At 34.3% G+C, this 16944-nt stretch overlaps 1 protein-coding gene across 6 annotated transcripts; it reads right to left on the bottom strand.

Annotated features, from left to right (window-relative positions):
• Positions 1–3898: 3898 nt before the first annotated feature.
• LOC125672375 (polycystic kidney disease 2-like 1 protein) lies at positions 3899–16662 on the bottom strand. Of its 6 annotated transcripts, none has more exons than XR_008802201.1 (15): positions 14098–15455; positions 13562–13886; positions 12557–12670; positions 11203–11330; positions 10798–11054; positions 10192–10579; positions 9863–10099; positions 9593–9774; positions 8091–8310; positions 7856–7989; positions 7622–7739; positions 6759–7097; positions 6276–6458; positions 5874–5941; positions 5256–5296 (listed from the first exon to the last, which is right to left on the bottom strand). XR_008802201.1 is itself a non-coding variant. In XM_056161834.1 (15 exons), exons 2-14 carry the CDS (start codon positions 13803–13805, stop codon positions 5930–5932), a joined length of 2556 nt encoding a protein of 851 aa, XP_056017809.1. In that variant the 5' UTR covers positions 13806–13886; positions 16320–16623; the 3' UTR covers positions 5256–5296; positions 5926–5929. The 6 variants fall into 6 exon arrangements, 5 of the variants coding, with proteins under 5 accessions (XP_048764575.2, XP_056017806.1, XP_056017809.1 ...); XM_056161834.1 differs by lacking the exon at positions 14098–15455 and adding an exon at positions 16320–16623 and having other exon boundaries at positions 5926–5941; XM_056161832.1 differs by lacking the exon at positions 14098–15455 and adding an exon at positions 16320–16623 and having other exon boundaries at positions 5874–5892.
• Between the last annotated feature and the right edge of the window lie 282 nt (positions 16663–16944).

Below are 16944 nucleotides of genomic sequence, written 5' to 3'. Positions count from 1 at the left end.
TTATTGCTCTCTTCAATTCAATTGATGAGAGCATCAATTGAATTAATGAGAGCAATAATAGATTTGATGCGCGCATTAATTCCATTATTGCTCTCTTCAATTCAATTGATGAGAGCATCAATTTAGTAGAAATATTGCTCGCAATAATTGATTTAGAGCTCGGTATAAATAATTTGATGATTTCTTTAATTCAATTGAAGATATCTTTAATTATTCACAATGCTTTTGTATAAGGAATTAATGCGCGCATCAATTCTTTTAAAGAGATCAACAATTCAATTAAAAAGATCATTAATTCAATTGTGGATATGTTGAATTGAAGATATCTTTAATTATTTAGTTGCTCTCTCTAAAAGAATTATTGCTCTCTTCAAATGAATTAAAGATATCATTAATTCAATTGAAGAGAGCAATAATTGAATTAATGCACGCATTAAATCCATTATTGTTCTCATCAAATGAATTGATGCGCGCATCAATTCAAATATTGCTCTCATCAATTGATTTAATGCGCGCATTATATCAATTATTGCTCTCTTCAATTGAATTGTAGCGCGCATCAATTCAATTGTTGATATCATTAATTCATTTGAAGAGATCATTAATTCAATTAAAGCGCGCATCAATTCAGCAGAAGAATTAATGCTATCATCAATTCATTTAATGCGCGCAATAATTCAGAATTGAAGATATCATTAATTATTTGAAGATATCTTTAATTAAATTGTTGCGCGCATCAAATGAATTGATGATATCTTCAAATAATTGAAGATATCTTCAATTATTTGAGTTTATGTTAATTTGGCAAACTTGGTACCGAAAGAATATTTAAGTTACAAAAAAGAGTTGTAGAGGTGATTCTGGAAGTCCTGATTCCTCTTCTAAACCATTGTTTGATGAACTTGGTTGGCTGTCAGTTTATGCGCTAGTTGATTTACAAAAATATATTTGATTATTTTAAAGAGGTATAGCGCATTTGCTGACGATACGGCCGACTCAGAAATCTAAATGGAAAACACCGGTTTCCAATAATAGACTGGCGTGTTATATTTAAATATAAGGCCAACGTTTTTTATGTTTCGTTAACCAAGATAAATAACTGCCGCAGTTTAGCATTACTGACATTTATCTGAGTCGTTCTTTACTTAATAAACCATTTTCCTATTTGGAATGATGAACAGTACAATATTTTCATAAACCTGTGCATTCATATTACACAACAATCCTTTTACATATGGCCTTACTTAACTCACTGTTCTGACATGACTGCAGCGCCTTTAATAGATGTCATCAGTTCATTTGCCTTTGGTTGATAATTCGAGTGTTTATCTTTGCCTAAATATCATATGACAGTTGCTACATGAGTTTTTATTATTTTTTTTAATTATTTTTTTTGTTGAGAAGTCAAACTGTATAACAGTTCTTTTCCTCCCTTGACTTATTTTTACTTATTACATGCTGTACATTTGTGTCCTTTTTCTTGTAGTATTTGTTTAGCTTTTCGTCAGCCACATTACGGTTTGAAATTCCTGTGTACACAGGAACATGTTAGTGTAAACAAGCGGAACTGCAATGATCTCGGAATAAATTCCCTTTCAAGTCGTAACTTGCAAACATTAGAAGTTATGATGAAAATGACTAATATTTGTTATAATATATGTATCACATTTAACCACCACCACCCCTCAAGAAAACGACCCCAAAAAATGAAAAGCAAAAAAAAAAAAAAAAAAAAAAAATAGATTGGAAAAATATTGGACTTGAACTCGGGGAATGTATGGTTTAAGTGTAAGATTACCGAGCACCTAAACCACTAGGTCACCCAGGCTTGTAAGTTTTGACAGGCTGCTAAATCTCAAGGTAAATTTTGAGAACGATTTTTTCATATTTTATCCATTTTCGACAAGAGGGCCACCTTAAACCAAATTTCCCCAAACGGACTTATATACAGTCATAATCAAGTAAAACAATTTCAGTGTTTTATTTCTGGTTTAAGGTGGCCTTTTGCAACAGTTTGCAATTTTTTATGCCCATTACGTTACATCTACTATATACTCTATATAATCACGGTGATGTTTATGCTTGTCAAATAAATATACTATCAACATATCGATATCTTTATTAAGTAATTTGGGTAAACACAAGTATAAACTGACATTGTATAGCAGAATATTTGTAAAAAATGATATTCAAGAAAAAGGTATTTATGTAGGCGAAATTGCATACCAAGTGCGCTATACCTCTTTTTTCGCAGTTTGGATCACAGGCACTTGTTTCTGTAAATGACTTATGACCTCTGTATACTAATAACACAAATACATTTACATAGCATATTCCCTGGAAGCTCAAAAGGCCAACATTCTCAGGGGGTGCCATTCTGTGTCATTTGAAGCTAGGTACCTTGTGTTGTTATTAGTATACAGAGGTCATAAGTCATTTACAGAAACAAGTGCCTGTGGTTTGGATCCCGATTATCTTGGCGAGTTATTTGAATTTCAATACTCTGCTTCTTATCTTCTTTTTAAAAATAATGTAGAGAAATGCATCATCAGCTTCCGTACCGCTATTTAAGCATGCCTTTTTATTCTCGTACATAAATTCCATGCATTTGTTTTTTAATCCCAATCTGGAATATTAAATTTTGTGATTATCTATTGTTGATGTTCAATCATTAAGTGATACACACTGAATCTTGTTACCTGGATGACCTTGTGTTCATGTTTTTGAGACTCTGTTTTAAAAGTGAATATTCACATATATTAGTGTATGTAGCAAGTGGAAGGCCCAAGGGAAGAATAGTGCGTGCATTAATCAAGTCACCTTCTTGAAATAAAGTATTATTGTTATTATTCTAGACAGGGCAAAAACAATATGCTCCTTTAGTCATGGGGGCATAAACATTTGAATCAACATAACTTGGGAACATTTGTATTTTGATATAATTTAGTGTGGTGCTGCTAATTTTGAAAAGAAAATGTGTTAGTTTCCTTTATATTCCAATATCAGAATTTGATCTTCTATTATGGCCCCATCCTACTTCTGGGGCCTCTGAATTGAACAAAACTTATATATACACTACCTGAAGATGCTTGCATATCAATATGACCAATCTTTGACCTACAGAATCTTCTGTTCTCGAGAAGATTTTTAAAGATGATTCGATCCTATATAAATTCCCATATAAAACTTTGATCCCCTATTTTGGCCCCATCCTACCCCTGGGATCATGATTTGAACAAACTTGAATCTACACACCTGAGGCATTAATCAAGACCCTGCTGTTATTAGGAAGACAATTTTTGTTCTATATTTCCATGTACAACTTTGATCCCCTATTGTGGCCTCTTGCACTCTTTTCCCTTTCGTTACCTTGAACTGATCCTTTATTCCAGACAAAACCTTGATTGAAAAAGCGTGTTTTGACTCTTTAGTCCGGTGAGCTAAAGGTCCTTTCTGCTATGTGGTTTGTATATCACTGAAGAATTTTATCCATATCCCTATACTCTTATCAACTTGAAATAGTGGTGAAGTTCATCTTGTTGATTTGCAACACATTTTCTACAAATATTTTATTTTCAGTCATTATTGAAATTATCAATTATAATGCACATACTCCAAGACCGTTTCAAAGTAACCTACATACACTATAGTCGGTATATATCTACAATATACATATATATGAACCGGTAATATAACCATCATTATTAGTTTTATTATATTAATAGAGCATGCATTATTTTGAGCAACTGCATTCATGAAAGGTTTGCACCATGCTCTAGGTCTTTCCCGTCAAGATGTCGTGTGGTACTATGGTCCGAACATTCAACACAGATAAAAGCAAGTCTTTGGCAGTACTATCATCAGTGGCACCTCATAATAGAACACAAGCAACACCATGCAAATGCAGTGAATTATATTTGTTTCATAATGTTAAAAACAGCTACCACAGAGTTAAGTGTCCGACACAACAGTGTTACAACCGTGTTAGTAACCTCGGACTCTTTACAAGAATCCTTATCTAAAAATTCTGTATTTTTCTTGTACATGTATTCAACCAATTCCAGACTTACAAACAATGTTTTCCATAGATACATGTATATGTATGAATTTCCTTTTTCAAAAAATCTGCTACACTCTTCTGTGTTATAAGATAGTGCATATCACCACGCACTTTTACACATATGGTATGATGGTTTTGAGTAAATTTAGAAAATATTTGAAGTGGGATTTTGTAAGACTCGGAGGCTACAAACATCAAACATGGACGGATTTCTGATGAGACTTGGATAAAGCTTCATGAAAACTCATGAATTGTTGAGAATGACACAATAAACATTTGATAAACATGTTACAGGTAGTATTGCGACTGAATTCAGCATTGGTTGTATTGCAAGGTTTAGTACGTCAAGCTCTGTGGAAATGCTAACATAAACAGTTCTAAGTTTTTATGGTTCTTCATTAGTTGGTATAAACTGTAAAATCAGCAAAAATTTACATCTTGATTCAAATCTGACATAAAGACTAGATTAACACATCACAATGATAATAACAACTATTATAAAATACGCAGTTCACAATGGGATAGCTAACTGTTTGTAAAACACAGAGGCATCAAAATGGACGCTTTGTTGGACGGTTCTTAATTCTTAATGAAAATATCAGAATTTCATGTACAAGTTAAGAAACTTTCTTAATATATAAAGCATAACAAAACAGTGTATATTGAATAAAAATTACAGATGTATCACAATTGAATGCAATCAGCAGTTGATCAGTTGCATAATGACTATTGGTCCCAGACAGGACGTTTGTAGAAAATGCCTATAGCCTTAAAAATTTGACAATGACAAATTCCCAGTGATGTGAGGTTTTGGGGGATGTTGGTCTTAGTTATGGGTGTGGTACTGCTTTTCTTGATGTTTCAGTTAGCCCTTGGGTCTTTCTGAGCTGTTTTAGTATACAAGCATAATTTGAAACAAAACCTTACATCAATGTAATCTCTGTCATTATTCAAAATACAAATTTCAGCACTTATAGATCATAAAATAAATTCTATCACAGTCGAATAACAAAATTAGAAAAACACAACAAGTCTTCTTGTGGCTTATGATGTTTGGTATCTTTCTTCATATCCTGGCAGAGAGTTATCCCATTAAGAAGTGATGAGGCTATAGCTGTACCTACAGGCACACAACGTCTAGGACAGTGCGAGATTCAGTTCTATGGCAGGAATGATAGAGTAAAATGTCATTGTCTTCCTTCCTTACACATGGTATCCCCGAGCTTCATAATAATCCTAAAACAATAAAACTATAATTCAAAACAATGCTAAAAGTGAGAAGTTCAAAATATATGCCATAGTTGTTGAGGTTCTACTAGATAGTTGACAATAAACTATTAATAATCTAGTAACAAAGGAATCATAGTAATTATGTGTACATCATCATAAATGAATAATTAAAGTTTCCTCTAATTAAATCAAATATTAATCTTTAATCCTCAAGAAATGTTACGATTTGGTGTGATTTCATTAATACCAGTAGTCAAATATCATATCATGTGATCAAAAACTTGTTAGTAAGACACAAATTTCTTCCTAAGACACAAATTTCTTCCTAAAAGTCACATCACTGAACCTTTAAAATCCACTGCTGAAAATTTGGATATTTAAAGATATAACAAATCATCACAAGATGAAGTTTCTATTATAAATCACTTATTTAGAAAACAAACACATTAATTTAAAGAACTTATCTAAAACTGAACAAAAAAATAAATATATTAATGCATGCAAAAATACTGTACAATTTAAGACAAAAACTGAAAAGAAATACATTAATGACTAATAAATGATAATGTGTCTTTATATTTACCCTCTTACACCTCAGAGGACTAAACAAACCAAACAGAACATATAATGAGTACCTTACTAATCCAAACTCTGCATTAATGGTAAGTTGAGTGGTTACAATCCAATCACAAATTCTATTCATATCTATTAAAAATCATTTAGTACAGCTTCTACTGAATTGTTTATACCGTAACAATGTTAACTTTTCAATTATTTCACACATCAAAGTGAACCTACCCAATATTATTTATCTCTTTCCCTAACACATTAAGGTAATAGTCATAATCATTTATATTCATACAGAAAACAACTCAATGAGTATAAAACTGAGAATGTAATTCATTCAAGCTCCTTAGCATCTGAAGAACAAAAATGGAAATACATGTTTTTCTATATTTTCCTCTTAACAATATTGATGACTTACCCCGTGTTGTCCTGAGCCGGGGCGAGACCGTGCCCTTACCCCTCGAGCACTACTCCCACTACTGGGAGAAGCACCCCGTCCACTGGGTGAAATTGAGGTTTCTGAATCCCATCGCTCTAACTCTTCTCTGACTAACTTTTCCATCTGCTCTCTTTTCATTTCATCACTATTACTGCCATCCGTCTAAACAACAGTGGTTAATATTAGACAAACTGTGGTATAAAACTAACAGACCTGCCTGTCATTGATGATACTAGTCCCCATCCTGGAAGGGGGGGGGGGGGCAGTACTGTCTGTTGTTATAGAGTGACAGTGAGAACAAACTGTTAGAAAATAGTCAAACTTGGTTACTGCTGTGAATCTTAACATTTAAAAAACTTGTGCTTCAACACTTGAATGTTTTGGGACACTTTCTGTTACAGTTACAGTGCAAGTTCAATCAAAGAGGAACAAATCGTGATATAACTTGTTTTGATGTCATACCTCTGTAATGCTGTCTAATATTTTGCCCATTGTTTCTCTGCGTTTGAGCTTTGCTTTCTCCATCGCTTCTAATTTAACTAAAACTGCATCAATTTTGGAGACTATGCTGCCAATCGAATGTTCCATTCTATCCACCCTCCGTGATAGGACTGTGAATTCCTCATACGACACACCGTTAGAGCCCCGGCCAGACCTGGTAGATTTGGACCCGTTTTCATCAATCTCTGAGCTTTCATCGGCACTGTCGTCATTCTCACTGAGTCTACTGCTGGCTCTGCGAGCTGTTGCCGGTCTGTTTCCACTTTTCTCCAATTCATCATATTCCTTGTTGAGAGCAGCCTGTATAAAATTATCTAAGAAAGTTTAGTTTTGATTGAATTCCTCATATAAATTAAGAAATAGCCATATAAAGAAGAAAATTGGAATCATTCTTTCTGGTGAAAACTGCAACAGAAAATGTGATATTGATCACTACGATAGTGAAAAAGCAGTGGAATTTTGAAAGTCTTGTTATTTTTTTGAATACATACAATGGCAGTGTTTTAGTTATTGAACAATCCTGATTTGATTTTGTGCAGTTTGTATGCATTGTGTTCAGTATGTCTATGTTAACATGATAAGCTGCTTGGGTTATTTTGTCAGATATTACCTTACGCCTTCCTTTAAGTTTTCTATATTTATACATGCTTCTCTACAATAAACACCCTAATGATGTCAATGATCCTGAGCAAATATAGCAGACATTTCTTTAAGAAAGAATGATACATTGTATATCTTTAGACAAAGATTCAAGGAATTTTTCTCATCACCTCTCTCTCTCTCTCTTCCTTTCTCTCTCCCCTCTGGAATCTTATATATATTACCTTCTGGGTATTGAGATCTTCTTGCATTCTGATTTGTTCATCCTTGTCCAATACACGGTCACCATCAATGTCATACTTCGCAAACAGAGCCTCAATTTCACCATCAGCATAACCACGACTAAAAATAATGTAAGTTGTAAAAATACATACATCTTGAAGTAATTTCAACAGAGAAAGAGGACCAATGCAAAACATGTACATTGTATCTACCACCAATGAATAGTTGGGACTTACGTTTTGAGATCCTGTCGCCATTCATCAAAGTCAAGTTTGTTGTCACCATTGATGTCAGCATGTTTAAGGGTCTCATGAATGTCCTGGATCTTGTCACGTTTCAGGTTCAGTTTGTCCACCATCTTTTGGTATCCCTACAAAGCAAACAAAATCAAATATACATCAGGGTACTCCATTATACATGTAACCACCAACAAGTGTTTGGTAAATGACAGTATTCCAGGCTTGTACTTACTCTCTTGAAGTAGTCTGTCATTTCAAACTCATTCTTCTGGTTAGCCATGTCACCCTTCACCTCAGAGTATGTGTCATTGATGATGGCCAGGAACATGTTGATCAGCACGAAGAAGACAAAGAAGACGAACAACATGAAGAAGATGGGACCAAGGTAGCGGTTGGCAGCCTCTAGCTGGTGGAAGTCAAAGTCTCCAAGAATGATACGGAACAGGGTGAAGCTGGAAACATGAAAGTATAGTAAATGATGCATCATCTAATATAGTGGTGGTAAATGCCACTGGGATATTTCAACAAAGAATACTGTAGGTCATGGTTTTTTTCATTTTTGTGTAAGTTTGTAAGATTTCAAAGTTATTTTTAGCCATATTTTCTGTTACTTGTGTCAAATGGCTTTGTTTTGCAGTATATTATTGCATACATAATCATATCATTATGGAAATTCATCCTCATTGTAAATTGGTAAGGGCTATTCCAGAAATAAATACATGGGGGGGTCGGGAGGCACCTTTTGTATATACCAAGCACCCATAAAAAAAAATAAAAAATCACCCCATGACCCATCAAATTAATAAACTCATTTTACAATGACCCATCTAAAAAAAAAAAAAAAAACTAACCAGACCCACCACAAAAATATTTTTAAAAATGAAAACGGAACAAATCTTGCGAGGTTTTCGGGACAAACATTCTAGTCAATGACGCGGTAATGCCTATGCGACATTGTATCACAGTAGTTCTGAAGAAACGATGTCACATCAACAATCAAAGGCATCTATGGCGGGAATGTTGGAAAGATTGGGAGTCCAAACGATGCTATTATCATGAAATGGGTATGGATATGTTTTTCCACGAATCGTTCGTCTTCTAATGGAGCCCGCGCCCGGAGGCCTCTATATCACCATCACACCGACTGATAAATATAACGCATCGGTACCCTCGTATAAATCAACTAAGGTTTGCCTATTTATATTAGAAAACGGAATACCTATTGGTTTCAAAATATTCCCAAAATCGATGCACTGTAAACTGTAATAATCTACAGAACAGAGTTCGCCGCCATCACGTCCAAAGGGACCCTACTAAACGCGCCTCTAATTTGAAGAGTGCCGTAATGGAAAGTTATGCGCTGCAAAGAGCGACAACTTGAATAGTTCTATGTTACTTCCGATTTCCGATTTCAAAAGCAGCATTTCGAAAGCACGTTTTCAATTTTCCCTCCGACGTTTTGTAACCAACACGACAAGAGCGACAATAAAAATATTCTGAAAACTCAACACCCACGTGGCACAAAATAAAACAATGGAAACTACCCACTACCCATAATAAATATTTTTTTAACAGTCCAACCACGGACCAATTAAAATATGAAAAAATACGACCACCCACACAAAAAAATATCGTTTGCCGCCCGACCCCCCCATTTGATCATTTCTGGAACAGCCCAAGCCCATTTCACAAAATTTAAGTTACAACTTTCCAATCTACAATATAAAGACATACAAGGAGTTGGGAAAGTTGCTGAAGTCCTTGACTTGCGTTCCAAACAACAGGTATCCAAGCTGAGTGAAAGCCAAGAAAATGATGAAGAACATGACGGCGAAACCCAGCAGATCCTTTGCACAGCGGCCAAGGGTGGAGGACAGCTGAGTCATTGTCTTGTTGAAGCTGATGTACTTGAAAATCTAATAAGATACAATTTTAAAGGTTTAGAATCAATCAAACTAAATATGGAATAAACAAACACTTATCTACAATATGATATTAGCCTACCTTCACCCAGGCAAAGAAGACAGCAATGGCAATAGCATTATCAAATCTTGTTTGCCAGAAACTCAAGAATTCAAAGTCTGCATACTGGTCTGGATGACTAATCAGTTCACTGAGTTTGTTGTCCACTTCAACTGTCCGATATATATCAAACGCTATACAGAGCAAGGCAATAATGATGACTGTCAGATCTAGAATATTCCACAGACTCTTGAAGTAGGACAGCTTGTGCTTCTTGATCTAAAATTATTTTTGAAACCTTGGAATTATATACAATCACTGTACAAAACACTGCTGACAAAAGTATGCAGGTGTTAGATAAGAAACTTTACCTCAAGGGCTTCCTCCACAATGTAATACACGATAAAGAGAACAAAGATGAATTCACAAGCCATGATGAAGAAATCCTTGATGGTAACATATCGAATGAGTTTCACAGTACGGAATTCCCAGGATGGAATAGCTCCCCCTGTGGCTGGGAACTCCACAATCAGACGAATCGCACAGAACAAGTTGATGTTGGCATTGTACACAGTGAAATCAACAAACACCACTCTAGTCCCCCTAGTTATCCAAAGATTTTGAAATAGGTAACTTATGATTTCAAGAGATTCATTCTGTGTTTTCCCAAGATTCTGAACATATCCAGCTCCACTGTAGGTTGTGATAGTTGCCTCATGGCTGCTTCCATCGAGCTCATCTTCTGTCTTGTACAGGAAACTATTGAACAAGATAAAATAGAATTTTTGTCATCATACTAGCACAAACATCCCATGCTTACAGAATTTTTTATAATTTTCATATCATCAAGCGAAATGGAATATTTTTCCTAAAAATTATTTATATGCTATTTCTCGAATTGTTACAGATGCAACTGTATTACTAATACCAATTTTACAATATATCTCCTATTCCTGATGTCTGCTTTGTATACTCACGCAGTATAGTTGTCAGCATTTATTTTTGATGTCTTGTCCTCAAGGTTTGAGGAATAGGAGTCATAACATTCCCGGATGACATCTCGGAAGTTTTCATGGACCACGCAGGAATTGGAGCTGACTTTGAGTTGCCTCAGACGAGGAAGTCCCAGCAGCTTGTTCTCGTAGTAGATGTATCCTTGTTCTGAGGCAGGTAGTGGTTGATTATTGTACCATGTCTCCCAGTGTAGACCTTTCACCAAGGGACCACGTGCAAACTGAAAAAAAAAAACCAGTTATCAAAACACTGAACATAGCTAAATCATACTACTCAACTATGATCAAAATGAAATTGTTTTTTATATGTAGACTTTTCTTTTGATAAAAAGGAAAGTTTTAGGTCTGTTTAATATAATGGTTACTCACTTTCCAGAAGTCATCAACATTGGTGATGGTCCTAAAGGTACCACCAGATTCATGAGTGGTATCCAGGAACAGGTCACTCATCACTTTGGTGTAGTAGTACATGGTGGTTGAAGTCATTCCAAAGGTCACTGAAACAGTCATCATTTTCATATCAATTCTTATTTTCTTTCAAATAGATTTTGGAAAACTTTAATAAACAAGGTTTGCCATGTTTATGAATTTTTATACCAAGACAGCAGTGATGTATCAGGGTTGCAAGATTGTAACTCTGGAGGATGTTTACCTTAAATTAACTATCATTTATACTAAAATATCTGAATGCGAAACACACAACAAACTGGTTGAGGATAAAAAATGTCCTGGATATACGAACGTTCTCTGTCTCACTGATGCTAATGTTTACAAGTAATTCGGAAGTCCCAAACACTTATTCCTTAAGTATTTTACCCTCGAATTCTGAGGTGACTCATTTAAATAACATTGTTATAAAAAATGTCAACATATAGTATGCCTTCAAAATTCAATGAAGTTGTTCGAAGAAGGACATCAAATTTTGACAATCTTGATACACAGGATTTATTTGCTGTCAGTGTAAACTACATTTTATATCTACGCTCTCTACTGCCGAACCTCATGATTGAGAAAAATGGAGATCTGAGGTAAGATCTGCCATGTATGCAGCTAGCCGGCTATCGGGAAGGGGGCCCACTAGTGTGGACAAAAAGGAACCAACCGATGATGATGCACTGTATGACAGTGTTATAATTTCTCTTGTTGGTTGATTGCTTTCCATGTTTGCCTACCCATGTTCATTCTTCAAGGATATTGATATCTTCTCAATATGTATAGCTACCAGATTTTGTCAAATGGAGTTTTAAATGTAATAAGACTATATCATTTTTTTCATTATTGATTTATCTTCATACTTTTGCAGTTAGAGGAAATATTGATTTCTCCTGGATAAATTCAATGCCTTGCAAATAATAAAAAAATACTTTCACCAATCAATATCCCAAGAACATAATTAGAATATCTTCCAAAATTGATTGCAATAGAGCTCGTCGCAGGCAATAAGCAGCAAAGGTCAGAGATCAATATTTCATCAGTATTGACAATTGCTGAGTTTATGTGTGTGGTTTATGAAATATGTATAAGCTCTGCATCTTCAGGTACAAAAATCAATACTGAGAACATCCCAATATCATTACATTATCAAATATCTTAAAATATTGAAGAGAAAAAAACCCAACTGTATATGGGTTTAATGCACATCAGTAAATTTTATTGGTGGAATTTGTAAAATTAGATCACGGGTATATTCTTGTCCCCCCTTTTGGGTTTTTGATTTCCTTACCAACACATAAAATGATGAGGAACACCAGATAGATGATGAGTTCTCTCAGAGTGGTCTTCACATGCAGCTCTCGGTTTCCCTTGGTTTCTTCGGTCTGTCTGGTGGCCCACAGAGCTGTAAATTGTACAAAATTCTGAAAACTCCGTGTGTCCATGTATTGTACTTTTGTAAGTGTGCAGACAATTTCATTAAACAATACTACACAAAACAATCATAGTTTATCTCACTAATGTTTCACATTACAACCATATTTTCTTTGGTAGAATCTGATTTTTAATGATAAAAAAATATTATATATATTTTACATCCAACAACTCATACATTATATACAAAAGATGTTTTGCTCTTTCTTTTTTGTTTTTGTTTTTTACTTCATCCCTTCCCTCTAATATAAAACTTATATTTCATTAATCAAACATTGAAAAGGTAACTATTAATATATCTGAAGACATTCTGCTGAAAGAGATCAATAACTTAAGGCTCAGTGGCTCTTTAATTTCTAACTGGAAGTCTTTGGTCTAAAATCTTTTACAAAGTAAACTTGAATGAACAAACAAAATTTAAATGTCCGATCCACGGCTTAGTATTTAATCAATACAGAAAGCGGGGCAAAGACTGAATACATATGAAAGGCCCAAAACAGAGATAAAAGGAAACAGACATTCTTTCCTCTACTGTATATGAATACAGGAAGCTTAATATTAACATTTTTCTCTCTCCCAAAAACTTTAAACTTGAATTCAACACAATCAACATAATTTTTCATCCTTATATATAAAACATATTTCATATTTTAAATTCTCAAAAATTAAAAATATGAGGGGAAAAGTTGTTAAAATCTAAAACCAAAATTTTTTTAATATATATATGGTTAAAACAATTTTTCAACCCAGTTAACTTGTAGCCAACAAGAAACTTTCACACAATCTTATCATTTAGTAAGGCCTGTTAGCGAGCAAGAAAGTTAATGAACTGACATATTTACAAAATTTCAATAGAACTTACATCGGACACCCTTCCTGAATTTGGTGAAGCATCCCTGCTTTTCAGCGGGTTTGGTGGTAGCCACCTGATCGTTTTTTCCCTTGTCACGGTCCATGTAGATGTCGTTTTCCATAGCCACTGGTAAATCTGGATCGTCTCTTGGCCCAAACTCAAACTGATTGTCCGGTCTACCGTAACCAGAATCCATGTCTTCCCAAGCCGTGCGTGACTGTGCACTTGTAGGACGATTGTCCCGCGAGGTCATGTTTAAAATCTTTGAATAATCACACTCAATACCTTCTTGACTGATCGCCAAGTGTTAGATAAGGGCCCTAGTTGTATGATACTGAAAAACCAAAACAAACCAATATCACATCCATATCAATACGTAACTTCTAAGATATGTAACAACGCATAATAGCATAGACTAGATCATGACAGTCACAGTAGAGTACTATCATAGTAGCCTATCCAATGAACCGTATTACTTATACATTGTATGCTTGATTGATTGTTCAATCTGTTACTGAAGTCAGTCAGACTCCATCTGAACTTACTCATGTTATACGAAGTACTGCAACATTCTGATATAAACTCTTAGTTACAAACAATGGAAAATAAAACGTTCTCATTTCATGTTGATGATGCTATCAGGAACTATCACTCTACTTTAATTATATCAAATATTTTCAACAGATGGCGCTTTACTATTTATTAACTCTCTCTCAAATATATTCGTATCATGAGAAACCATCATCGGCATGAACGTTCATTCTAAATGCAGGAAATGTTTTTCATGATAAAAAGATAAACTATATGATTTAATTTCACCCTGGGATGAATCAAATGTACAGTGTTTTAAAGTTTATTTTGTGTTTAATTTTGCTTTATGTTTTTTTCTTTCTTTTTAATGTTTTTTTTTGGGGGGGGGGGGGGGTCGTCTGTTTATTCTTTGATATTTTTTTCCCCACTCAAATTGACACGTCACCACCTGGCCTGTAGATGAAGTGTCACAAATTTAGATCTATGGATGGTGCTCAGGTCGTAACAGTCAGAATGATTATGGCTTTACTTTGGCAACAATAACAAGGCGTTATGCTAGTGATCAGTTCTTTATCCATCATAAACTTTAAACAAAATAAAACAATACAAGAAAACCCTATGTGTGTTTATCATTATTAGCACGTAGTCCAAGTGAATGAACATAATTCATGATTGACGTAATTTGTGGTAAATCTCAGGTGATCATAATTTTTGCAAATTTTACCCAAATTGACCAAACTGTTCGGTCTTGACACCGAGACCTTAAATTGTGAAACGGACTCCGGCTCAAATTATTATCTTTTAAAGGTATGGTTTTTTTTTTTTTAAATGCCGTAGTACTTGATTTGATGTGCGCATCGATTGAATTATTATGGGCAATAAATTAATTGATGCACGAATCAAATGAATAGTTGTTCTCATCAATTAGATTGATGCGCGCATCAATGTGGTGGAATTGTTGCTCGCGAAATTTCATTTGGAATTCGGTATTTATAATGATTTTATGATTTCTTTAATTCAATTGGAGATATATTTAATTCATTAATTGAATTAATCTGCGCATTGATTGAATTATTGCTCTCTTCAATTGAATTATAGCGCGCATCAATTCAATGGTTGATATTATCAATTTATTTAAAGAGAGCAACAATTCAATTGCTGATATCATCAATCAGAAGAATAATTAATGCTATCAACAATTCAATTAATGCGCGTAATAATTCAGAATTCAGAAGATATCATTAAATACATTGAATACCTCAAGACTGTTTCTCCGCAAACACCCGGTATTAGAAGTTTTTATAGATTACAGGCTATTGCATCGCTTGGGGGTAAAATTTTACTATATAAAGAGTAAATTCGACTCCCAAGCGATGCGTGTGTTATGGATGCGGGTCTTTCGGCCCCGTGTCACGGTAAACGCGGGCACGATAAAGAACCCTTCATACTCTGAGCAACATGCATAGGTCAAAATGATTTTAAAAATTTTGTAATGGAATGGAGAAACGGACAACGTAAAAAAAAAATCCGATTTTATCACACAGTACAGAGCAAAACAATGTTAGCTTTCCAATTTCACTTTCTTATTACCATAGGCAATGCACCCCCTCTCAACCGGAGAGGACATTGTCAGGTGTAAGGGTCACCATGCAATGTACAGTTCTTTGCAGCTTCAATCAAGGACCCAGTATATGTTGTTATAACTGATAGTGAGTTAATTTGAGGTTATATATCTTTTGTGCAGTTTAACTAAAACTATTTACTATAGTAATGATTTTATGGAATGATTAAACCATAATACATCTCGCTATCAAATATGCCGAGTGGATTGAATTTTTTTCACGAAAAGTTGATGCTTTCCAAATTAGACATTAGCGTTGATTCATTCATTATTTATCATACGAATGAGATTAATCGTATATAAAACTTTATTAGTCAATCAGTTGATGATTGCATTGATACGTAAGATATCTGGTTGAATTGAGATACATTGTATCAATATCCAAACTTCAGTATTTTTTTCAAATGTGAAAAAAACCTTGGCGACTTCAGCGGTGAAAATCTGTTGCATCTTCAATGTTGTTTCAACGTTAAAAATATATTGATACAACTTCGTTAGATCAACATTAAATTATGGTTTTATAAATGAATAATTTGGAAACTTAAATAAAACAAAATAAATGATAGATAAATGGATAGATTTTGATAGAAAATTAAAAACAATAAAAACTCTCACCTATTCTGGAAAAGCTGAACGGATCTTGGGCGACAATCAGTACGTAATGGGTCTTTATACGGCGATCGACCCGCTACCAAGGTAATGGTCCAGGATCAATAATGGCGTCAGCAGAAAATAACAAATAAGTAGCTGCTGAAACAAAAGTTTTGTAAGCCTGTCCCATCAAATATTTATTTCCATCGATTTTTTACGATTACTTTAGAATAACGGCTAGCACTACCTGCGTTGCATTATTTTAAGCATAGGTAAAATCAATAAGCTTGATCGATTTCAGAGCCCAGAGCGTGTACATATCTAATACACTCCACAGAACTTTATTATCAATAGCCGTTTCAAAAATGCTAATCGCACAAACGGTCGATATGGTACATAGTTAGGCTTCGACGAACAAGAAATGACAATAATATTTGTTCATCTTGATAAGATGTTGAAAAAGATATGTTGTATTATAGTGTCTGTGACATCTTGGATTTTAACTTTATATGCGTCACGATTCCGACAGAATTCAATTGCTGTAAATATATATAAATATATATATATAGAATTCTCCACACATTTTAAATGTAATTTGAAGAGCACAATAAAAGGATTCTATCCTTATTTTCAATATCTGTAAAAAATG

This window comes from Ostrea edulis, chromosome 4 (genome assembly GCF_947568905.1).
Source record: "Ostrea edulis chromosome 4, xbOstEdul1.1, whole genome shotgun sequence".
In the NCBI taxonomy this organism is placed as follows: domain Eukaryota; kingdom Metazoa; phylum Mollusca; class Bivalvia; order Ostreida; family Ostreidae; genus Ostrea; species Ostrea edulis.
This window is presented reverse-complemented; position numbering and strand designations above follow the sequence as displayed.